Source organism: Suillus fuscotomentosus, assembly GCF_016647785.1.
Source record: "Suillus fuscotomentosus strain FC203 chromosome Unknown F5891scaffold_9, whole genome shotgun sequence".
Classification (NCBI taxonomy): Eukaryota; Fungi; Basidiomycota; class Agaricomycetes; order Boletales; family Suillaceae; genus Suillus; species Suillus fuscotomentosus.
In genome coordinates this window covers 548,527-571,842 of record NW_024539521.1, presented here as the reverse complement: position 1 = coordinate 571,842, position 23,316 = coordinate 548,527, and the positions used below count along the sequence as shown (strand labels likewise).

The 23,316-nt window shown below is 47.8% G+C and overlaps 8 protein-coding genes across 8 annotated transcripts; 5 read left to right on the top strand and 3 right to left on the bottom strand.

The window, feature by feature from the left end:
- The first annotated feature begins 1,308 nt into the window (after positions 1–1,308).
- On the top strand, positions 1,309–2,562 carry F5891DRAFT_1012247 (Fructosamine/Ketosamine-3-kinase). Its single transcript, XM_041360712.1, has 5 exons — positions 1,309–1,854; positions 1,904–1,967; positions 2,014–2,096; positions 2,157–2,310; positions 2,367–2,562. Exons 1-5 carry the CDS (start codon positions 1,325–1,327, stop codon positions 2,424–2,426), a joined length of 891 nt encoding a protein of 296 aa, XP_041230227.1. The 5' UTR covers positions 1,309–1,324; the 3' UTR covers positions 2,427–2,562.
- Positions 2,563–2,747: 185 nt separating this feature from the next.
- Positions 2,748–4,963, top strand: F5891DRAFT_1275601 (Rad51-domain-containing protein; the record flags this gene model as incomplete). The annotated part of the gene is made up of 17 exons (XM_041370213.1): positions 2,748–2,849; positions 2,906–2,944; positions 2,995–3,027; positions 3,078–3,143; positions 3,210–3,242; positions 3,296–3,316; positions 3,366–3,462; positions 3,512–3,541; positions 3,598–3,906; positions 3,956–3,981; positions 4,030–4,089; positions 4,139–4,213; positions 4,264–4,272; positions 4,335–4,373; positions 4,423–4,453; positions 4,507–4,635; positions 4,707–4,963. 17 exons carry the CDS (start codon positions 2,748–2,750, stop codon positions 4,805–4,807), a joined length of 1,200 nt encoding a protein of 399 aa, XP_041230226.1. The 3' UTR covers positions 4,808–4,963.
- A 2,174-nt stretch (positions 4,964–7,137) lies between these two features.
- F5891DRAFT_1012201 (ribonuclease T2) lies at positions 7,138–8,876 on the top strand. The gene is made up of 6 exons (XM_041360711.1): positions 7,138–7,837; positions 7,898–8,052; positions 8,104–8,159; positions 8,210–8,352; positions 8,411–8,564; positions 8,616–8,876. The coding sequence occupies exons 1-6, from the start codon at positions 7,563–7,565 to the stop codon at positions 8,727–8,729; spliced, it is 897 nt and encodes a 298-aa protein (XP_041230225.1). The 5' UTR covers positions 7,138–7,562; the 3' UTR covers positions 8,730–8,876.
- A 177-nt stretch (positions 8,877–9,053) lies between these two features.
- Positions 9,054–10,953, top strand: F5891DRAFT_753085 (DHS-like NAD/FAD-binding domain-containing protein). Its single transcript, XM_041373110.1, has 4 exons — positions 9,054–9,277; positions 9,333–9,807; positions 9,858–10,355; positions 10,407–10,953. The coding sequence occupies exons 1-4, from the start codon at positions 9,134–9,136 to the stop codon at positions 10,841–10,843; spliced, it is 1,554 nt and encodes a 517-aa protein (XP_041230224.1). The 5' UTR covers positions 9,054–9,133; the 3' UTR covers positions 10,844–10,953.
- Positions 10,921–11,784, bottom strand: F5891DRAFT_753073 (subunit common to RNA polymerase I). The gene is made up of 4 exons (XM_041373109.1): positions 11,614–11,784; positions 11,542–11,560; positions 11,217–11,485; positions 10,921–11,158 (listed from the first exon to the last, which is right to left on the bottom strand). The coding sequence occupies exons 1-4, from the start codon at positions 11,673–11,675 to the stop codon at positions 10,999–11,001; spliced, it is 510 nt and encodes a 169-aa protein (XP_041230223.1). The 5' UTR covers positions 11,676–11,784; the 3' UTR covers positions 10,921–10,998.
- Positions 11,785–12,393: 609 nt separating this feature from the next.
- F5891DRAFT_1257547 (uncharacterized protein) lies at positions 12,394–16,870 on the top strand. The gene is made up of 10 exons (XM_041370053.1): positions 12,394–13,027; positions 13,082–13,214; positions 13,265–13,386; positions 13,480–13,602; positions 13,657–13,783; positions 13,835–14,014; positions 14,061–15,012; positions 15,063–15,136; positions 15,189–15,836; positions 15,891–16,870. The coding sequence occupies exons 1-10, from the start codon at positions 12,846–12,848 to the stop codon at positions 16,545–16,547; spliced, it is 3,198 nt and encodes a 1,065-aa protein (XP_041230222.1). The 5' UTR covers positions 12,394–12,845; the 3' UTR covers positions 16,548–16,870.
- Positions 16,871–17,327: 457 nt separating this feature from the next.
- Positions 17,328–20,249, bottom strand: F5891DRAFT_753057 (uncharacterized protein). Its single transcript, XM_041373108.1, has 4 exons — positions 19,994–20,249; positions 19,855–19,932; positions 19,626–19,800; positions 17,328–19,573 (listed from the first exon to the last, which is right to left on the bottom strand). Exons 1-4 carry the CDS (start codon positions 20,014–20,016, stop codon positions 17,396–17,398), a joined length of 2,454 nt encoding a protein of 817 aa, XP_041230221.1. The 5' UTR covers positions 20,017–20,249; the 3' UTR covers positions 17,328–17,395.
- Positions 20,250–21,340: 1,091 nt separating this feature from the next.
- F5891DRAFT_944777 (uncharacterized protein) lies at positions 21,341–22,602 on the bottom strand (the record flags this gene model as incomplete). The annotated part of the gene is made up of 5 exons (XM_041374583.1): positions 21,341–21,556; positions 21,624–21,943; positions 21,995–22,073; positions 22,126–22,469; positions 22,521–22,602. 5 exons carry the CDS (start codon positions 22,600–22,602, stop codon positions 21,341–21,343), a joined length of 1,041 nt encoding a protein of 346 aa, XP_041230220.1.
- Between the last annotated feature and the right edge of the window lie 714 nt (positions 22,603–23,316).

Here is a 23,316-nt window from a genome sequence, read left to right as displayed (position 1 = left end):
TCGTATCTCGGTAATGGAGAGCGAATGTAAAAGGAAAGAAATTCCTGATCATATCTATCTAGATGCTAGCATCTCCTTGGATTAGCAACGTTAAAAATGCTTGGTCGATGTTTTAATGTTATAACCTTGATACGAAAGTGCATGCCGCCATCAGAGTCCAACGAAGATTTCTATGAGCTGGAGAGGCAACGTGAAGTCTATCTTCCCATCCCTGATGGTTCACGATCAAACCAACGGCTCCAAACAAAGTGTTTTCCTCGATGAATACCTGCACAAATTAGTTACCGACGCCAAGGGATGATAAAAATCGACTTTTGTAGTCTGCCATTACAACCTTGTTTTGTTGTCACATCGGAGCCCCTGACACCGTTCGTTCTGCGTCCTAATGCCGCAGCTGTGGATACAGATAAGACAAGACCCATATTGAAGTCTCTAGTTCTCCGACTAACTCTGCCCAGAAATATGACCATGAGGTCTTGAGGACCCGCCGCGAGCGTGAACCTTAATGAAATCGATGCGCGCGTTAGATAACCTTCTTGCAATACTCTATTTGATCGTCTTTCCACAACTTCTGCATGATTGTGAGTCTACGCGAAATATGAAGAGCAAAATCCACACCTTGGGCTATAGAGTTTACGGGAAACTGCGGCCACCTTCATATGCTTACCCCAGGTGACGAGCGAGATCTCTGTTAACATTGTAAGCGACAATGTCACAACGTTGAGATAAGGGCATACTCCCTGATGCACAATATGCCGATCAGCGGTGGTCTGGCCAACTAGAGTTGCTGAAATTAGCGACTGATGACGTCAAAACTGCAAAGTCCGAACGAAGGGCGGTTAATTCAGATGTACAACGTCCAACAAGCATCCTGTTCTCGAAGGCCTGAAAAAGTGCAGATGATTCTTTTGAACGCACGATGCGTGAAGAGGCTTTGTCAGTTAATCGAGAACTTAAGTACTCTCGGAGATTACCCTATCCTCGAAAGCCTACTCCAGCTCTGGGAATTCAAGGAAAGCATCCGTCGAAAAGTAGCTTTGGCCAAGTTTTTCTTTGCCGCGAGAACCTGTCCGATGAACGGCAGGGCGGCCGCCTGGTAAAATACTGGCAGAGGACTTTGAAGCGAAACCACTGCGGACATCAGCCTACTTTGAGCTTCCCTGGGAACTCAATAAGTTAAACCGTATTAGGACAAGCGAGTACTAATCAACCACTGCTCCTGATTCGGAAGTATCCAGAATGAGGGTACCGCGCGGCCCGCGCCACCGCCTACATGCCAGACCCGGAGTCTAAATCGTCATGTCACTTGGTTCGATACCACATAATGGACAAGATATTTCTCCCTCACCTTCAAAAAATAGAACCACATGCACAGTTCGTATTCAGTTTTCCGATCATAGAATCTTCACTGGGGAGGAAGTACTATGCCAAAGTAGGTTCGCTCAGCGAACGAGAACAATTCGTGGGAGAGGCAGAGTCACTCAGAGCCATATACAATGCTGCACCGGGACTAGCCCCTCAGGTGTTCGCAGCGGTTGGTCCAGATAATCCTGCCACGACATCTGAACGGCCTTATTTCCTGTCGGAATATCGGAATATAACAAGTCTTACTTCAAACCACAAAGCAGGGGGGGAACTTGGGATGAGGCTAGCCACGGAGCTGCACGTGTACAAGAGCACCATGGGCTTTGGATTTCATGTGCCTACCTTCTGCGGTGCAACTCGGCAAGATAACGGCTGGTATCAAACCTGGGAAGAATGCTACAGCGCCATGATTGGAAGTCTGCTTGCCATGCTTCGCGATAAAGGCAGCTTTTCCGAACTTTGCACCAAGGGGGAACAAGTAAGGTCCAAGTAAGTGCATGGTAGCTTATTACGAGGGTCAGCTACTGCAGCAGTGTAGAGTGATACCATTTTTGCTTCGCCCCCTTGAGATTCAGCCCGTGCTATTGCATGGTGACCTCTGGGTAAGTGTCTTGTTGAGCATTCACAACTGTATGCTAATGATAGCAGAGTGGTAATGCAGGTATAGATAGTTCATCGGATAAACCTGTTATCTTCGATCCGTCATCTTACTTCGGTCACAATGAAGCTGAGTGAGTACAACAGCAAAGGCGGAGTAATCGCAGCTTCATCTTAACATATGCGGGGTTTAGTCTAGCCATCGCTCGTATCTTCGGTGGATTTCCCCATAGCTTTTTTGAAAAGTACCATGAACACCTGCCCAAGACCGAACCTGTGGATCAGTACGAGCTCAGAGCAGACCTTTACGAGCTCTACCATTATCTAAATCACACAGTTCTGTTCGGAGTACGTTCGACTTTTCTTCCTTGTTCGATTAAAACATGAGTCTAACCTTCACAAAGAGTTCATATGCAGGAAGCGCTCTGCGGAAGATGACTATACTCCTTAGGGCTTGCCCGTAGATAGACACGCCAGCCATGACGCAACAATGACGGCATGTAGCAGGCCAACCAGTATAGTACTTGGTCAATGTATCAATATTGTATATTTTCTCGACTAGCTCGAGGGTTACAATTTATAGCGTTGTCTGCAGAGTTCTTTGATTTAAGCGTGGCTCATGCTGCCTTGCTTCCAAGCACACCTCGTATGTACTAGAGCCTAGGAGTTTAACTTCCGTTTTCGTCAGGGTCATAGCGGTGGCTGTACATCGATTATATGAAGTGTTTGGTTCCGGGTTCTTATTTCTAACCCATACAATTCTAGAACTATTTCGTATTGCAACCATGGCCCCTCGTCGACAAGCTGCACCAGAAGGAAGCATGCCTCCTCCCAGTCGACCATCAAGTCCAAGTGGTGAAGACATCGAAGAGGCAAGGTTGTTTGCAGTCATCGATATCCGTTGTAAGGCTCACGCGTACTGACGCGACGCGACGCGTTATAGACGCCATTCTTTGATAATGTGGATGAATTGCAGCAATATGTTGGTATCCTTCATGCGTATATATGCTCGCGACTCAGAGCGTATTGTAGGGCATAAACGTGCAAGATATCTTAAAACTCAAGGTATTCACCCAGTATATGCGCAATATCTACCAGGCTTATGGATGCTCTAGAGTGCCTCAATCAATACTGTGTCTGGTGTCGTGATGACTACGCGTCGTCAATTACTGAAAATAAAGGTTCGCACAATTCTACTACAATTTTTTTCCAGGAGGACTCTGACGAATTCGATATTTTCTTTGCAGGGTATGTCGGAAGCGAAGGTTGAGAAGATCAAGGTGCGCATATATTCATATTGGTAACCGTGTTTTCAATCCGAGATGTTACACAGGAGGCAGCACAGAAAATCGCGGTAACCATCAGCCATATATTGTCTTCTAATATTCACAATCCTTTACAAGGGATCTTCCTTTGCAACTGGTATTGAAGTCCAGGATCGAAGAAAGCGCGTGCTTGTCATCAGTACTGGAAGCAAGTCGGTAGACACAATCTTAGGTGGTGGGTATATCGATATATCACAACAGGGATCGTACTTACTAGCTTCCAGGTGGGCTGATGTCACAGTCAATTTCCGAAGGTAGTTAGCCCTGCCGTTTTTTTTTGCATTTTTAGCATTCAGCTGTTTTAAACCAGTCTACGGTGAATTTCGCACTGGAAAGACACAGCTGGCCCACACAATGTCTGTTGTCACTCAACTCCCTCCGGAGATGGGTGGGGCCTCTGGCAAAGTGAGCAAATCTTTCTTCTGCAATCAAGGCAAATCCAATGTGAAAACCAGGTCGCATATATCGATACCGAAGGTGCAGTGGTTATTATTTTACGAGCGACAACCTATCACCGACGCTCTTCTTGTATTAGGGACATTCAGACCAGATCGCATCAGGTCCATCGCTGACCGGTTTGGTGTGGACGGGAATATGGCGCTCGAAAATATCCTTTATGGTATATTTCTGGCTGTATACCTCACGTCATTGAGACATAGCATTTGCAGCGCGCGCCTTCAACAGTGAACACCAGGTTGCTCCCCTCCTCTACTGCTATACAGCCATCGCTGATATGTTGCAGATGGAACTCATCAGCGAATGCTCCATGCGCTTTGCGGAGGACAAAGACTTCCGTCTTCTAGTAGGTCTTGCAATGTCCGTGGCTAGGAAATTGCTTACTCAGTAATCAGATCGTAGACTCCATTATGGCTCTCTTTCGCGTCGATTTTTCTGGTCGTGGCGAACTCAGCGAAAGGCAACAGAAGGTAGGTCTTCGAGCCTGCGTTGCGGGATGCTAAGACTCACCATAATGTAGCTAGCACAAGTGGGCACAACGATTCAAATGACTCCCTAGTCGTGCTTACTAACGCGATCCATTCGCAATAGGTGATGTCGAAGCTCACTAAGCTTTCAGAAGAATTCAACGTTTGATGTTCGTTGGCGAACTATTTGACAAGACTGACATCTCTCGCAGATTGCTGTTTTGATAACCAACCAAGTACAATGTATGTATTTAACTGGTCTTATTTTGAAATCGCAGCTCATCCTCTTCGCGTAGCCGACCCAGGAGCAACAATGACGTTCGTGGCTGGCGGGGCTCTCAAACCCATCGGCGGACATATTTTATCGCACTCCTCAGCTACTCGGATGTTCCTTCGCAAAGGCAAGTCACTAGCGCCTACCGTGGGTTGCGGTGTCATCCAAAAGGAGTCCAAAGCCAAATGCAAACCGTACTAATATTATCCACCTAACTTTCAGGACGGGCTGAAGAACGTGTCGCGAAGCTGGTGGACAGCCCCGACCGCCCTGAGAGCGAGGCCTCTTACAAGCTGGACGAAGGTGGATGGACCGATATATGATCTTCTTCGTGCTTACTAGCTGCTCTTGGACTTTTGCTCGACTCTGGACCTATTAGTCGATCCTTAAGATGGATCATGTTTTAATCTGCCTTGTACTTCTAGAGTGTTGCACATGTGTTGCTGCCGACGTCTCGAAATAAATTAAATTTAGACCAAGGGCCGGGATACTGCGACTTGAGCTTAACCGCGATTAGAAACCGCAGCTTGAAGTCAGCCCAAACTTAGCCGACATCTAGCTCAAACTCTTTGAAACGTGTTGATCCCAGCTTACAAGTGCTTAGGGCACGAAACCTTATTCATCGTCATTCATGGTTCGTGAGCACTTCGAGTATCAAATGCTAGTCAAATACCGGTCAACGTTGACTAGGTCTTCCGGGCCTTGTAGTGACCGCGTGATTCTACCCATGTCAATTCCATTCTCTGCGGCTGTTGCACATGGTCCAGATACGCACGTTCTTGTCGATGCTTCGGTTTTGGTGAGCAGGCAAGGGTCACAGGTATAAAGTCGGCAAACATAATCCCCCGGTATGAAGTACCTCTGTCAAACGCATTCTCTGTGATATGTTCAAGCTGTCCCTTATCAGTCTCGCAACCTCGGTCTCCATAGTTCACGCTGAATTCCTTCACCTGTCGCGGTCGACTCAGAATTTGTTCACCACGTACCCGAACATCGATGCATGTGTCAGCCTCCCAGTGCAATATTCTTGCGAGAACACAACGGTCTTAGCGAATTCATGCTGCAATGTCGTACAAGGCGGACTCGTGCTACAGACACAGTATTGGGATACCTATACTGGTCTCGAGTCCCAGGGACAGCTGCTTCCACAAGGCAGCTGGGGCATTCACGGCCTATGGCCGGATAACTGCGACGGGTAGGACAAATTTCTTCCAAAATGTCATGATTCAGTCATGATTACTGATCCCCTGCATAGCTCGTACGACCAGTACTGTGAAAACCCTCAACTCCACTACTCCGTCGAGCTGCGCAGAGACGGGAATCTGGTATTATGAGCGGACTCCGACATCCGAGCGGGTTGTCTCTTACTAGGTCAAATGCAAGACGCACATTGTCAGCTTGTTCTACAAGGTCACGTATGCCTTTACATAAAGTCGCTGTCTACCGTTTTCTGCTCTACAACCTTCATGTGCCAAGATCGGAAGGTACAAAAACGTTGCGTGGTCTCTTGCAGCGACTGCTTCAACGTCTTGAGGAGTCGTCATCCATCATAGCTGTCGCACGGCGAATACGCCAGCCGCATGCTCACTGTGCCTGACAGCATTTTGTGAGTGCCCGTCAAACAAATGACATGAAAGGCTGGGCATCGGAAAATATGTCTTGCTTACTGTACCTTCTTGCGAATCCCGGAATCGAAGATCACAAAGTCACCTTATGCACATAAATCTCACAGCGGAGAAGAATAACTTACCATAGAGCGGTCACTTCGGTCAATAGTCGGTTATGGCCAGTCAACATGTCACCAGTCTAATTCTCGACTATCAAGAGCTCAAACGGGGTGGAAATCGAGAAATGCGCCATCAGGTAGTGATGTGTTTAGGCTAAAAGAAAGTTATAAGTGAGTGAGAACTGTTTGAATATCTCGAAAGTTACACTGGGGAAAAAAAGAGATTATACGAAATGAGAATGTGGCGCGAACCTCGAGATTCGCACCAAATGTTTGTGACATTCTAATCAGGTTACAAAGAAATGAAAATGCGAAGGGAATGATCACATTATTACTATATTTTTATCGTATTCTGATCATGTTCTGGAGGACATTCTCATTTGTTATAATCTCAAAGGTCCGTTTGACCCATATATCACAATAACCAACATAATTCTGCTATTGAGCATCACATTGTCATTTTTGCCCTTATATCGGAAAGGAGTTTGTCTGATTTCACCATAAGGCGCTAAGATCGGAGAAAGGTCTCATAAAAGTCGAAGGGAAGGTGGAACAAAAGCTGCTGGTTGATCTACATGAATCAAAATTGTCATATCGGCGGTAAGATTTGCAATATCCAAGCCAAGACGAGTTTTGCAGGGAATTTGGCTGCGTTAATCTCAGCGAGGGACTATAGCTATTAAATCTTGATACACCTACCTGAAAAGCTAACCTTCCGTCACTTTCATGTCAAATTCACATGTAAACGTGAAAGCCCTGTATCTTTCTGACTACAAGAATATATTCATCCGAGCACACGTGCTTCGACTTTGTACGCCGCATTTGTTATTCCGATGTTTGTCTGCTATATGTATCAATTTGGAACGCGTGCGAATAAGCTATGTAGCAGCTGGGTTATGGCCAACAAGCAGCCAACAATCAATTTTTATCATGCTTCGAGTCTCAAGGTCAGTGGTTCTGCCAAACCGGTTCTGCCTGGCAGATGGCAGAATCCGGCAGAATGTCAAACTATGATCACACCTCACACGGACAGTGGGATGTGGACGTGCTGATGTCTTCTAATGGTGTTTTCTAGTGACATAGCCTTGTAGCACTTTGAAAATTTTGCCAGGGGGCAGAAGTGGTGGTTCTGCCGGCACAATCATTGCTCGCAAATAATTCTGCCCCCAGCACTAGCGCCGCCGCGCGCTAGGGTGTTCCGCCACGTAGGTCCCCTGTTGAAGGGTCAAGCCTAGTCAGACCAGGTCAGACCTTGCACATCAAATGGCAGGTGGGAGTCTTAGATATAAATGTCGGCAACATGATCCCCCAGCAAAGAAATACCTCTCAAGTCGAACACTGACTCTGATAGTATGTTGTCCCTTGTCATTCTCGGAGTCCTGGTCTCCGTGGTTCATGCCAAATTCTACCCCACGTACCCGAACATTGAGACATGTGTCGGCCTCCCAGTACAGTACTCCTGCGAGAATACAACGATTGTGACGGATTCATGTTGCAATGTCGTACGAGGCGGGCTTGTGTTACAGGCGCAGTACTGGAATACATATACTGGTCTCGAGCTCCAGGCCCAACTGTTTCCAAAAAACAGCTGGAGTATTCATGGCATAGTGCCACTCAACTGCGATGGGTAAGTTGTCTTGCTTTGTAAATCTCATGAATGCTGAGGGACGCCTTTCGCCCTGCCTAGTACTTCGATAGGCCAGTACTGCGATCCTGGCAGGCAGTATGACCCCAAGCCATTGCCATCAACCTTGCCCAATGGAACGGTCATTAATCCTTATAAAGGACCGAGTGTTAGAACATTTATCCAGGAATTCGGTCGCTCCGACTTATTGGATTACAGTATGTGAACAAAACTACATGTCAATATAGATGATCAAACATGCGTTGCAGTGGATACCTTCTGGATCAACCAGGGCGCACCTAATGAGGATTTATGGGCTCACGAGGTGGGCAGATATTACTTACATGGAGGGCCTGTTGACAGAGCTGCTACCAGTACTCAATACATGCTACTTGCACATCCGCATTCGACGTTGCTTGCTACTACCCCGGATACAAGAAACACCAGGAAGTCGTCAACTTCTTCGAGACTGCCGTAAAGGTTTACCAGATGTATCCTACTTACGATATACTCGCTGCGTAAGGTCAAGTTTATTCGCCGTAGTCCTTGACTGCTGACAATTTTCGGCAATAATAGTTCTGGAATTGTTCCCTCCAATAAAACGACATACACCCGCGCACAGATCACAAATGCCATTTACTCTCAAACTGGTGCCGACCCTTGGCTTGGCTGTTTGGATAATGGCACTGTTTGGAAGGAGATCCGGTACTTCCACCATGTTCTGGGCACAGTATGTCGCGTTAATAACGAATGTACTGTGGTTTACTCAATCCTGTCCTAGGAGCAATTCGGCCACTTCAAGCCTCTCGACTCCATTATCTCTTCAACCTGCGCAGAAACTGGAATATGGTATTATGAACGAACTCCGACGTCCGAGAAGGCTGTCTCAGGTTAAGCCAAATACGGGGGTTCAATGTCACCTTTTTTTTTCCTTTTTTTAAATTCCAGTTTCTGTCCTATGGTCGCGCGTACCTTTATATATGACAGTTACTGTCTACTATCTTCTAGACTACAAGTTTATGATCTACCATAGAGTACTCTGCATCAAATTCAGATCTGAGATCAGAGTCACCATTATGTTTCACCATCTAAACTACGAAAGCGTGAACCAATTAAGGACGCGTCAGTCACGTGACGAACGCGACGCGACACGTCCACAAATATATGACAACAAATATTTACCTAAAATGGTGTTCACCCTGAATTTCAGTTGAGTTGTCGGCAGCGTGCCCACTGTCAGCACATCCGGAATTCCCAATCAATCCTGACCCTCCAACCACCATCATAGACAAACACCTCATGACAATTTCACTACCGCTTGATGCGGTGTCTGGAGAGTCCAGCACGCGGAGGGCACTCTCTGACATCTCTTTGGCAGTAGCCAAATCGAAAAAGATAATTGTTGTCACCGGAGCAGGCATTTCATGTTCATGCGGCATTCCGGTGAGTCCTCTGCACGTGTACCAGATGCGATGGCTTGATAATTCTCTTGATATAGGATTTCCGGTCTTCAGATGGTCTTTATTCGCTCGTGAAGCAGCGATACCCAGACATCGTCCTGAAAGGGCGTGATCTCTTTGACGCGTCTCTGTTCCGTAACTCTGCATCCACCTCCGTCTTTTATACTTTTATATCACAGCTCAAGCGCTCTATCGATGCTGCCACTCCTGCTCCCACACATCGATTCATTCAAACTCTAGACGCAAAGCATAAACTAGTACGCTCGTATACCCAGAATATCGATGGTCTAGAAGAGCGAATAGGGCTCCGTGGGAGTTCAAGTCAGCAGGCAAAGACAAATGGGAAGAAGAAGTCAAAGTTAAAAGTTAAAGAAGTCAGGAACGTCCAGCTGCACGGCGACATCCACCGCGTGCGGTGCACTCTCTGCTCTGCCGAGATGCCTTGTACCGAAGAGCATTTGCATTCGTTCGAGAATGGCAAAGCCCCAAACTGCCCAGAATGTACCTCACGATGTAAGTCAGCTGTCAGGTTCGTTTCTTGCGCTTAGCTAAGTCTCTGGTAGCGGAAGCACGAGTTGCTCGTTCTGCACGTGCCCTCAAAATCGGGACTCTTCGTCCAGCCATCGTACTCTATGACGAACCACACCCTCTTGGGGACGACATAGGCACGATACAAACGATTGACATTGCTCGCAAACCCGATATGCTCATTATCATGGGTACTTCACTCAAGGTCCATGGTCTCAAAAAGCTCGTTAAAGACTTCGCGAAAGTCGTACACGCCACTGGGACTGGAACTACACCTAGCGGTACTCCCAAAGTGCAAAAGAGTTGGCAGGGAAAAGTGATTTTCGTGAACAAGACACCACCTGGCAGCGAGTGGTCCGACATTATCGATTGCCATGTCGCAGGGGAGACTGATGCATGGGTCGACAAAGTCTTGGAAGACTGGAAGAAGATGCGACCATCAGACTGGGAGATACAACAGACCCTTGATCACACTGACGAATCCAATGGGTTCAAAGCCGTCAAAGAGATCACTACCAAGACGAAGGGCAAGGGTAAGAGTGGATTTGGCTTCTTTCAGTGCGTTACTCATTTTAGTTCGATAGCTGCGCCAAAGTGGAATATGAATGTCGAGAATGTGCCACCGGAGGATCCATTTTTCTCACAACCAGCTTCACCATCAAAAAAACCCGTCAGTGTTCCGTCATCGCCAACTAAGCGGCGACAGTCTGTGTCACACTACTCAGACTCGGAGTCAAGTCCACGCAAGAGACGCGATATCGCCAGAATCGCGGATGGTATGGATAGGTTGGACATGTCAGACAGGTGCAAACTGTTTGCAGATGCGACAAATGCGCCCAAGAATGCGGGAGGAGATGATTTTCTGATGGGCGAACTACAACCTTCGAAAGCAAAGGTACGCCGAGCAAGCGCATCGGTCGTCTCCAGGGAGTGCAAACCTCGGCCTCGAAATGTTGCCAAATCAAAGGTTGAGATGTGGGTGGAAATCCCGAAGAAGCTTAGTATTCATAGTCGGCTGTAAATAATTGTATGGTATACCTTTGTTATATTCTTCCAGTAGTATTTGCATGTTGCAGGATAGTTCAAGTCTTTGAGGTAGACAATAGTAAAACAGGACAAGATAACAAGCGAAATGAGACCCGGTAAAACTGCGGGAAGAGGAATCAAGACAATGTGTCATTCGCTAATTAGCTCGGAGACACTCCAATCTTCAAAACTTCCGTCGGGTAGATAGCGCCGGATGATAAGGGGAATTTTTCGTTGCGAGAGCTCCTTAATTGCGATTTGCAGAGCATCTGTCTCGCCATCCAAAGGAACGAGCACCGGGGCGTTCATGCTTGCGATGACACGCTTGCATAAGATCAAATGCAAGTCAGATGCAAAAGACCTCTCACCTGATTTGAAGCGCTCTTGTCCCCAATATTCGTGCTCGTTCGTACTTTGTCAAGTATGGTGTTGTTACTCTGACTTTGTTTGCCTGTCGCTCGCCTTGAATACCTGCGTTTGCTGGCGCTGGCTGAGGTTGTGGGCCCTCCTCTCCATTCACCATCTCCTGATCATGGTCTGCCCCATTTATTCCATTCACGTGCGAGACTTCACCAGTTGCCTCCTCCCCTTCTACCTGTTCCTCTTGTTCTTGTGCGAGGAGATCATAGCCTTCATCCTAAACAACATGCGGTGTCAAAATTTTGATCACAGTATGATTCGCCAGGTACGCACGAAGGCACCATCGGTGAAACTAGAATAATATGTCATAAGTTCCTTGTCGATGACTTTGGGATCAAAACATACCTGGGACCGTCGTAGTCGTAGTCATCGCCGCCGCCACCGCCGCCATAGCCGTCGTCGGACATGGTGAACTGGGTCTAAGGTGGTTAAGGAAGCAGGCCTGTCGATCCTAAGATGCAAGATGAAGGACACAAATTTCTGGACGAACGCATGGAAGCAGGACAGGATTACATAATCGTCGACTTCTTTCTTCCAAACCTTCGTTCGTCGAAACTTTGTGAAACGTCATTTTGCCTTTTGCACTTGATCAGAGCGACGTGTCGCAGAGGTTCTCGGAATCATATTGAGTCCAATCACTCGTGCTACTGAGTTTTTCCTCTTCACTGCGGTTGTCCACCGTGACACCGAGAGCAGCATTTTTGTCGGACTTTCTGGCGATATGTCTCCATAGTCACAGCGGTGTGCATTTGGAACCAACATCTGGCGTCAATCAGTGAAATACCGGGTGCTTCCCTCGTATCGTATCAGTATTTCTTCTTGAAATTGGAATGGTGCGCTTATCTTGATTGATTCGATGGCGAAAATTCTAAATGAACCTGCAGCTTCCCTGTTACTGACGGCCCGGCATCCGTGGATGCATCTTGTGCTGCCTCCGTTTGCGTTATGATAGTACATATCAGGTACCCCGATAATACAATGCATGTTGTGCAGCAGTCCATCTTAAGCTACCTGGGGTAAGCTTCAAAGCTGAGATAGTCCACGAGCTCTCATTTGTGTATGAACATGACAGATACTGTGCTCGCACTGTTCCGGTCGCTGATCTGATGGATGAATGATTACCGCGTTCCTTGAGTTGGAGCTTGCGTCGTCTTAACTAGGCGTCGCGAGTGCCTTCTCCGAGCTCGGACTCGTGTCTCACGCAATCCATCAAATGAATAAATCATCTAGGTGTAAATTGATTGTCGTTTTAACATGGTTCTCCAGATTCAATATTTCATGTGAGCCAATCACAATGAATCCTTGGTTCCATCTCAATATCTTCCGTTTCTCACTTGGGCTCTGGAGGGAAGGGATAACAAAGAAGGACTTATTTTTTTTCTGTTTTTCGCTCCGTGGAGCTGCGAAATTGTGTTCTGACAAGTTGGTATCTTGACATATTCTAGAGCAGTTTAGGTAGACTGCGCCCGCGAGCCACGGTTGTTTGTGTCTCTGTTTTGGACCTCGTTCATTCATCTCCCCACCTAAAACCTTTACCATTCACTAACAAATACTATTCCTTAGTTCATTCTATAGACATGCCGCAGCACACCCAGGCGCGTTCTTGGGGTACTCGTTTTGACACATTACTCTCTGCTCCTCCTCTCTCCCCAACAGAAGATTCTAATGTCACTACCCAAGACATCTCTTTGAGCGCTTGTGACGACTCTAAGAAGTCTGCAGATAAAATCGTTCAAGACGCTAGCATTTTCATCGGAAGGTACGTTATCTAGACACAACATAGCTCGCGTGCTCATCACAAACTTTCCCCCAGTCTACCAACTAATATCGATCATTTGGAGTTAACTCGTATGCTCTCTGATCACCTTTCTGATCATCCAGAGGTACAGACCATCAAGGTCGTTCGTGACTCGAAGGGTGGAACTTGCGCATTCATCCAGTGTCAGGTTTGTCTTCGCCATTAAATGTTCCCAGTATATTTCTAATGTTGCACCAGGACCCTGAGACAGCGGCCATGCTAATTGCAAATCTGCATTCGTCGGACCCTAAACCATTCATGGGGCGTTACTTACGCTATGAGCCCGCACGAGCCTTGAGAACACTACTCATATCCTATCGGTGAGTTTTCCTGAAGACCCGTCCCCACATGTACATATATGCGCTTGAATACGCGCATATATGCAGTAGTCCTCCTTCTCATCCCGTTTCTAGTACACCCCGACAGTTTGCGCCTTCGTCAGACACCAAATCGAGCTTTGGCGACCTTCAGGATGGTAAGGCTGTCGACCTTAATTTGCCTTGGGCGATGAAAATATCTAGGGTCTCAGGCTCCCGGTATATATTCTTCTCCAGTTTTTTTTTCCTCTCTGACGGAAGTAAAATCGCCAGGCACCTATCACTCCTGTACAATTCGGATGCGCGTACCGCAGCAGAGCTTGAAGGCCTTCTGCCTCTTGATGATCGAGAGGCAGATGAATCCGGGGCATATTTTAACCCGCTGCTTTATACCTCCGAAGTACTCATAGCCTAGCCTATGACCGGACTGTGGGTTCTAACTTTGCTCTAGACTCTAAGGAAGATATCCACCATCTTCGGGGCCATTGAACATTTTGTCCCTCACGAATTCGAGTCAGGTGTTCAGCAAGAGTACCCTCCTCCGCACGATGCCCAGCGCTCTGCAGAAATGGAGACAGGGTGCTGGGAGATTAAATGGTGCCACCGTGATGACTGCGTTGCCGCTCTAATGGTGAATTTACAGAACTACTTGTTGCGTATGCTGACGCAACTACTAGACTCTGCGCAGAGTCCCTCACCTGACCGTGACTTGGGCTCACCATCCAGCTCATCCACGCCAGCCGATGCCATACCATAGCGCACAGGCTGTCCAAACCAGTCAACAACATTGGCAAGCTCAAGCAGCTAGCTCCACACATATGGCCCCATCCCATTTCCCATTTCCAAACCGATTTTCATCCATAGATTCGCTCGTTCCCTATCATCATCCTGGCACACAACCGATCTCATCGTCAGTTAGCCTTGGCAACATCTCGCGTAATTCGAACCGAGCATCTACTGCATTGTGCGACATGACCTGGTCCTCGCAGAATGACACATCAGATAGGACAGGCACGGCACCAAAACGTCCTCGAGCTCTATCATTGAGCCACAATCCATCAGGTGTGGACAAGAAACACTTCCCGCCTATCTCTGGGACAGTCCATGAATGGGAAGCGAGAAAATATTGGAGCGACCGAATGGAGGCTGCTGACGAAAATCAAAGGCTAGTTTTTGTTTCCCCTTGCGGCGAATTTCAACTTAGCACAACTTACTCTAGCATGGTGACGCACTTACCATCTATGTCGGGTATTTCAAACATTACAAGCTCTACAGCACATTTCAATACAACACCGGTTCATCACGAGGAATCCTATGACATTGAACTCGGCATCCCTCCGACTCCCGATTTTGGAACTTCGCCTATGACCCCGAAAACGCCAGGGTCGTTGATCCCTCGTACTCCTACCACCGGAAGCTACCTAGGCGACTTTCAGTCCGGATCTCTACCCGAGTTCGCCACGAAGAATGGCCTGCAATGGGATGCAAAGCGCGAAGGTCCATTGGATCCTACTACCATCTTCGTCGGAGGATTGGAGATGTATGGCCCGAATGCCTGGGATGAAGAACGCGTCCGTAATTTGTTCTCAAGGTATGGCGGCGTAGAGAATGTCAAAGTTATCCGGCCAGGTAGGCTTTGATTATCGTTATCCTCGCTCAGTAACTATTATTTTTTGTAGTCAACAAGCGCTCTGCGTTTGCTTTTGTCACATTCAATAACAAGGAATCTCCCGCTCGAGCAGTCAGTGAAGAGGTACGATCAAACATCTTCACTCCGATTCCTATGTTAATCCATCTGCCATAAGCATAACAGGATTCTTGACGGACGCCCAATCCGTGTCCAACTCCGTGACTGGAACCCTCCGCATCGCACGAACTGGAGATCCAATCGTAACCGCGGGCGAAACCTTGAGGGGAGTGTGGTCCGTCATGGTTCAGAACCGTCCCTTGTCTCCAGCGACGATTTTTGCGTGGATCCTAATGTTCAGCAGCCATCTACGATCGCCCTGGAAGCGAGGCTACAAGAATTGCACATCGACCATAAGACAGCCACAAAAGCCTCAATGCCTGATGTCGAGCAGTCAGATGAAAAGCTTGACGCTGACTCTGAACTTCAACAGTCTTCTTCTCTAGTTGCGGATGACGTACAGACCATCAATTCAGACGGCATTGTCCCGTTTCAGGCCGCTTCCGTTACTCCTTCCGCCTCACAAACATCGATGACATCTGCCCCTCCCCAACATATGGCTTATCCCATACCCACAATGGGATACTATCATCCTCAAGGATGGGTAGCTGGTTTCCCGCCATATCACATGCAGTACATGGGGGCGTACCCTGGATTTCCTCCTCCGCCACCGATGAGCCAATCGTTTCCGCCGGCTAGTGGCGCGGATGCTCGTGGAACACCTTCAGCAACACCTGCTCCGATTATTCACCCAGGCATGTATGCTGTACGTTTAATAAGTCTCAACCTCCCATGCTACAACACTGATATGCTGTTCAAGCCATTCATTCCATATCCGTATCCTGCGAGGACACCCGTGCGAGAACAAGGCCAGGGACAGACCCCTGTCGCAACACAAGCGCCACTGATACCTACGGGGTTCATTCACGGAGACCAGGGCATTCTGGTTCCTGTTTACCCTCCAGACGCTCTGAATCAATACATGTCCGGCGCTCAAGGCGAACAAGCTTCGACCTCCACAGAGACTGCTCTTGCTTCGCTCCCATTCCAACCTCCTAATAATTGGAAGCCATATCCTCCGCCTGGGTTCGCACCTGGCATGTCAGTGCCGCCAGGAATTCAGCACCCGAATTCAGGATCTTTTCCGATGATGACTCCACATGGCTGGATGCCGAATCATGCCTCATTCAGCATCAACCAGCATATGCAAGCCCCATCAAACTTTTCTGGTGCACCCATGCAGCCGGTGTTTGAGCAGCGCAATATCAATGTACCTCCTCGTCGCCAACATCGCAGAGACCATCAGTCCAATTTCAAGAACGGAGGTCGGGGTCACCCTGGGCGTTACCCTCGTGGATCATTTGCATCAAATGCACCAATGATGCACGCACGTCCCACTCCGGGACCTGACCACTTCACTAGCTCCCAACGAGATGTGCAGAGTGGTCCTGAATGGAACCATTGGGGTACCCAGTGATTGCATCAGCTGCACTGACATGTCTCGAGTTAGGCACGGTGTGATTTCTTTGTCTCTCTACACGTACATTTTCGTTTTATCTTCCTGTCTTCAAGCCAATTATTCCAATATATCAATTCGTTTTTCGCCTCCCTTATCCACAACTTTTTTTCAAGCTAAACAAGAAAACAACACTCATTCATCCATAGATTTGCCCACCATGTTCAGTATATTCTCATTGATACTCAATTATCTTCCATTCCTTAGGTCGTCACTGTCGTTTCTGTATTATCTGTCCGTGTAATATATAATACTCGAGTATGTGAGATACCTTCGCACCGAGATCTAGACACCACTACAAGACTAGTCACTAGTGGTCAACTGCGCGCAACCAATTTCCTAGCTCCAGTCAAGACGCTCTCTACCGTCTGGAACCCCACCCAAAATAAGCGATGGAACGATGGTTGGTCTCTTCTAACGCATATACACACCAGATGCCAGGGTACGGTCTACTAGCTGGTGTGTCGCTACCCTCTTCGAATCATACCGAGAGAGCGCTGTACTCATTGAGGAAACATAATAATGTTATGGCGTACTCCAAACGTTTTGGAACGTACTTGTCAACTTGTCTGAATGGATGAAACTATGAAAACACAGGGACCACGCCAATGGATCACTCAAATATTGTCTGCATGTCGAACGAACATCTAGTGCTTATTATGCACCGCTTTTTCTGCGAGAGCTGACCTGGATTTCGAAAAGAACGACCGACCTCGTGAGTTAATCGTCTGCATCAAGTGATATAATCACAACAAAGGATATATTTTCCATTTGGTCTGCATAAGAGAGTGATACTGTACATCGCCTGACTATGTTGTCATATTTCCCAGCGCATCCTGTAGGCGTTTAACTTCCAACTTCGCTTTGTCTTTTAGGCGTTTAACTTCCGACTTTGCTTCATCTTTATCGAGCATTTCGTATATCCGATCCACCGATCGAACGAGGCCTCCCGTATCGTATCGAGCGCTCGGGGTTTCCAGGAGATCGAGAGTGTATGTGACAATGCCAGGTAGTGCCTCAGCTGCTTCTTTCTCAAGGTAGAGGTCATTCCAACGCATCGCCCACCATGCTCCTTTGAGCAGATCCCACCATTCCTTCTCGGATACATTGTCCGGAAAGCCTGGTGGAGCAGCAACCTCTGGGGCTGCGGGGAGGATGGCTGCAAGGTTTGTAGTGGGACGACATTCTTCCTTATTCGTAGGTTCAAAATCCAGAGTAGAGGTCAGGGTAGCCCGCCTCAACGAGCTTCGATAAACCCCCGAGGGGTTCATCCGTATCAATATAGCCGCAAGATAGTAAGAATGAGTTGTGACGGACAACGTCGAGTTCATGATGACGTGGTCTAGCAGAGATGTGCATCGCTCTATGTGACCGGCTGTCACTAAATGAGCACGCCAATCCCGTTGCTTTGCCAGAGTAAGAACTAGTCGTAGATAGTAGTCGTCACGTCTGGGATTAAAGACAGTGTCTGGATCATCATCGTCAGAGCGCTGTGGCGCAATAGGTTTGGTTGTGGTGAAGAGAGCTGGCGCGAGCTTCTTTAATAACTTCTCCCGAAATTCTCCCTTCTCCTTCTCAACTATCTCCACTAGTTTAAAACGGGCATCGAACATAGCTCGAAGGGCCGTGTGACGAAGCCGGGATGGTTTATCTGCTTCCATGGCAAAGATGATGGAGTCAAGGTAATTGTCTCGTCTGCTGTCACTTCCCAGATCCCGCATGGCACTCAATGCGAGCAGTGCATCTCCCATGGCATCGAAGTCCCTCGTTTCGGACTTGCGGAAGTGTACCAGGAAGTCCACGAGCCAATCAAAGTCTTGTGTAGTACGCGGGTCGTCCTTCCAGTCGAAAACACCATCCCAGATCAATGCAACGTCGGTTGGCTGCAAAAATCCTGGGCAGCCAGTCACGATAGCGAGGCGCAAGGCATCGCGTGCTTCACTAGTATCATGACCTTCATCTAGAGTTGTGGCGTACTGGGCAAAAATCTCTTTACACCTCTCAAGTCCCCAGGGAAGATTGAGGCCTTGCCAGTGAGACCACATCTCTAACGGCCATGCATCAGATTGCGCGATGTCGGGGAGAACATACTTCCGTATACTTTCATCACACACCAGGTGATGCAAGGCTCTTCCGCACCCAAGGGCTCTTCGACGTGCCGAAAAGGTCCGAACTCCAGCAGCAAGGCACGCTTTGAATGTGCTCAGCAAGCGCGAGCATATAGTTTGCATGTGCAGCTCAGGAAGCAATTCGGGGGTCCATTGGACGGAAGGCACCAGCCAAGCGACCGAACTGATCACTTCCGGATCTGTGAAGGATTCGAATATCCACTTCATAGATGGTACATCGGAGAACGGCTCTTCGGGCTCTTCGGGATGATGCTGTGATGACACTTCGCCGTTTCTATGCATGCGCCAGTCATTGATGTACGTGTGTGCGCGCCTGTAGAGCATGCGGATGACTGCCGAAATAGGAGTTTGGAAAGGACACTCTGGAGATTTTAAGGAGGTGACGATGATGAAACAGTAAAAAAACACGCCGAATGTCATCGACACAATGACAGCGATAGCTAGGTTTCCCTGCTGAGACCATACGAAGGCTGAGATAGCAACCCCAAATAAAAGGAGCGAGAATTGCAGTAAAACGGGAAACGATTGCAGCACAGCATGAAAATGCCATGCTTCCAACCCATTTAACTTGTGCTGTCTGTGCTTTCCGCGTTCTTCGAGCGAACCACGGATATTGTTCGATTTATAATGGCTGAGCCACTGCTTGCCGAGTACAGCACCGAAAGCAGCCAGAAGGCTGGACGACAATGCAACATATGCCAAACCCTGAAACCAAGTGCCGTTGGGCGACCTGGCGTCTGATCCAGTGGAAGATGAGACGGTAATATTTGGGGAGGTATTTTGAATGAAGACAGTGGTCGCAGAATTGGGTTGCATGGCAATGATAAAAGCTGTATTGATAGCAGAGAAGAGACCAGACTACGATGTTCTCTCAGTCAGACGAACGCATCAAAAGAATTCGATAGCTTACGAAAATGAGTACGATGTCCATATCGCTGTTGTTCCGCTCTAAGAACTCGCCATCATGCTCTTTGGAAACTTGGTCGTAAGTCGCCCAGAACCTGCTCCGTTCGTCCTTGTCTCCTTTTTCCGCGATACTTGAGTCCTGTAGCGTCTCAAGAATTTGCCGCAAAAGTTCCTGCGGTCTAATGTTGTGAATTGATTAGTTATTGATTATCCACGTGAATCGCATGATGTACCCGTCATATATTTGTCGCTGAGAATCTTGAGATATCTGTGTTGATAAAGCAGGAGGTCGCGGAATGTCCTTCCAGTTACTAGTACATGAGCCACTCGACTCCGTTAGAGGATGGCCTTTGGATTAAACACCTCACTCACAAATTGTTCCTGTTATCAGCCATCGGTACTGAAGAATTACGTCCTTTATCGTTCTAACGACCAAGCACTGGCAGAGGAATATCGATAATCAGATACCGCGAGAGAAATGTTGTAGAGGCCGTCACCGAAGCAGACTGCGAAAGTAGCCAGCACATAGGCTTATATATGGGTAGAGCTTGTTATACTTGCGCTAATCCACGGTGCGCGCTAGTAGGAGCGGATACAGGCCAAGTACTCGTCCTAGCTTTATTTGCTACTATCGGGTACATTCCTCATCATCCTGTGGCATTCGGCACACGGGAGACTGACTAACCTGACAGGAAGCGCCCACTACCATCAGAAAAAAGATCTTTATTAAAAGGATCAGACGCCTTGCTTCGTCCCAAAGTTGTGGTTAGAGGAGACTAAGCAGCGCCAAAATGATAACGAACATAATAATATTACGATTGTACCCTGAGTTCTTAGCGCATGATACTCACTTGAGGCGCTCGAGAAGATACCAAGGGTCAGGGTCAGCCTATCGGGCTCGTGTGCAGTGTGAAGGTTTATGCGGCGAATAGTCACAGCGGTCATGCCGCCACTTCAGACCTCGGGCAATGCCGAATTTTCAAGCAGATCTCGCAACAGCTGCGGCTCGAATATTCAAGCTTAAGCAGGGCGGACGCCACTGGCAGTGATGCTTCAAGGCCTCGGCCTCAAGCTTCGAGTACTAGTGATAAATGTGGTTATTTGTCATTGTTTTGAATCCCTTGTCTTGGAACTGAGCGCTTCAAGTGAGCATTTGCGCTCAGCGTACCGTCACGGCTGCCACGTACACTGAGTCTCCCAGACCCGATGCGGACATTTCGTCCCAAGTATCGGCCATTCAATCGGTGTTAACAAGACACTTGTATACAAAACTATCCGTTTGACTCGGATCTCAATGGGCATCGTGGCAAGTGTCACAACCTCAGTATCAATGACATTGCCTTTCTCACTGCTATCCTTCGCCGAAATCACTGGACAAGCTACAGCGTGAATTACGCACGTCATGCTGCGTATTTGTGCACACACCTCTCCGCACCCTGCAAACGGGCAGGCTAGGTTACAGCCATGGCAAGGGTATCCCTGCTCGCATTCTCGAGTGAAATGAAGAACGATGTGCCGTTTTCATGAACATCGTCGAGATAGCGTCGGACCTGGCGGGGGAATGAGGACGAGTCTATATGCTCCCCATGCACTAATGATGACCTATATATGCAGTACAAGTGAGTGAGTCTCTGACAGACGAAATTATTATATACTAGAGATTGATCATAAAATTACAAAGAGGTTATAAGTAAAGTTAGGGAAATCAAGTATGGTGCGCTATACATTTGCCTCTGCCGACTTGGCCGGAACAGAACACGATTTACTGGCACTGTCCTGCTCTGGCGTAGCTGCTTGTGTTGCGTTGGGTCCTTCTGACGTAGTCCCTGCGAACGCCAGAGTCGTAGGTGCTGCTGGAGCATTTCGGGTCGACCAAGCATGGGTAACTGCCCTCCCCCGTGCCACGCGTATGATGATGGACAATTGCGCAATGCCCTATTATTATTTTTGAAAAAGAAGCCAATGTCAGAGACACAGATAAGTCAGGTCTTTACATGCTCACTTGAACTTGGTAAATGGATAGGAAGCATACCGTGGAGACAGTATCTGAATGCATAGAAAATGCAACTATGAAGACGATGACGAAGACACTGTATACCATGGCGGACTCGACGACCATGAGAATGATTGTATCATAGATGCTAGAGTCATATTCAGCTAACGCCGTCTTCATCTCGCTTCGCATGGAGAGCAGACGTTTCGCCACGAGAATGGTGTAAAGCACGGTATTCGCCACTAAGAAGGCAAGATATGCAAGTGCGACGTTGATAGCGTAAAATGGAGCCCCGGTACCCGCCTGGACCAAGACATCAATGGCTACTGCTGCTCAAGATGTCAGCGACTATGACCGTTTTGTAAATGATCTAACTGCACCAATCATGCCAATATAGACGACTAACATGGGGATCATCACGTGTCTTGTCCAATCCCATATCACAAAACATCGGTAAAGCTGAGTATTTCAGGGGTCAGGCTTGCACAATACGGCAAACTATTCAGCTCACGAGCAGTGCTTGCATGAACCAATCCGTGACGTAACCACTAGGTGAGACCGTCAACGTTGTGTGTAGGTGGATAGAGAAAGGTGCTTGCCAGAGCATCCCCACAAAGTTGATACGGTAGTCCATTGCGTTCTTAATTTGTGCAACGGGACCACCAGGTGCATCGCGAAGGTCTATCCAGATCATCTCCGTATATTTAGTAGCGAGAGCGAAGCATATCGTCGAAAGTGCGAACGTGAGGAGGGTGTAACAAAGAAGCATGCGACGATTGTTTGCAATTTTCTGCCCACGTCGGGGACGTTGCATAAGAGCAGTCACCGCTTGTACAGTAAGGAGAAGGTATACCCCTATCATGGTAAGGTCAACTACCGAATCCTCGTGAGTGGGCCGAAACGCACCGTATGATACACCTCCCAGAATCATTCCAATAAGACGAGATCGTTCAAGCGGCAATTGTGTCTGTGGTGTATAGGAGGACATGACCGAGAATTGGGAAGACGAGGGATGTCGGGAAGGTGTATCTTAATATCTGACACCAGCGGCGGTGAGAACAAACAACAGGGTGGTTTAGCCCTGGAGAAGAAGCAGTCATATATACGTTCTCGGAATACAATTCTCACCCAGGAGAAAGAATGTGTCGACCAGGGACACTGCAACACCGGTAAGTGAAACCCCTTTTACGTGAAGTGATAAAGACGAGCGTGACAGAGGGTTGATATATCAATCATCCACACTGCAACGTGCCGTTAAAACCTTGAACGTGGGATCGAGCGAAAGAATGGACTAACCTCAAGCGTAGCCTCAGACGCTGAAACATAAATTACGAACATCTCATGACTTTGGTGAATTATGAATTAGCTGCTGGTCATGCTCAGATGACACCTGCATATATACCGTTCATTATATCCTGCTCACGCCTTTTTCAGACTCGCATCATGTGCATCACGATGGTATTCAAGCAAACGAATAGATACCCACTCACCCATCCTGCCGCTAGTAGGTACGTAGTATTCGTGCGACGACAGGAACGAATGTCATGATCATCTTGATCTAGTCTGCTTTATCATTTGGCAACGCAGGAGCTTTTGACTGCCGGGCATTTTATGCGACTGACGGCAAAAAGGTTAAATATCGATGCAACTCGATGGTCACCAAGGAATGGCACCTTAGTGGACTTGGGATCGTGACTGTCGG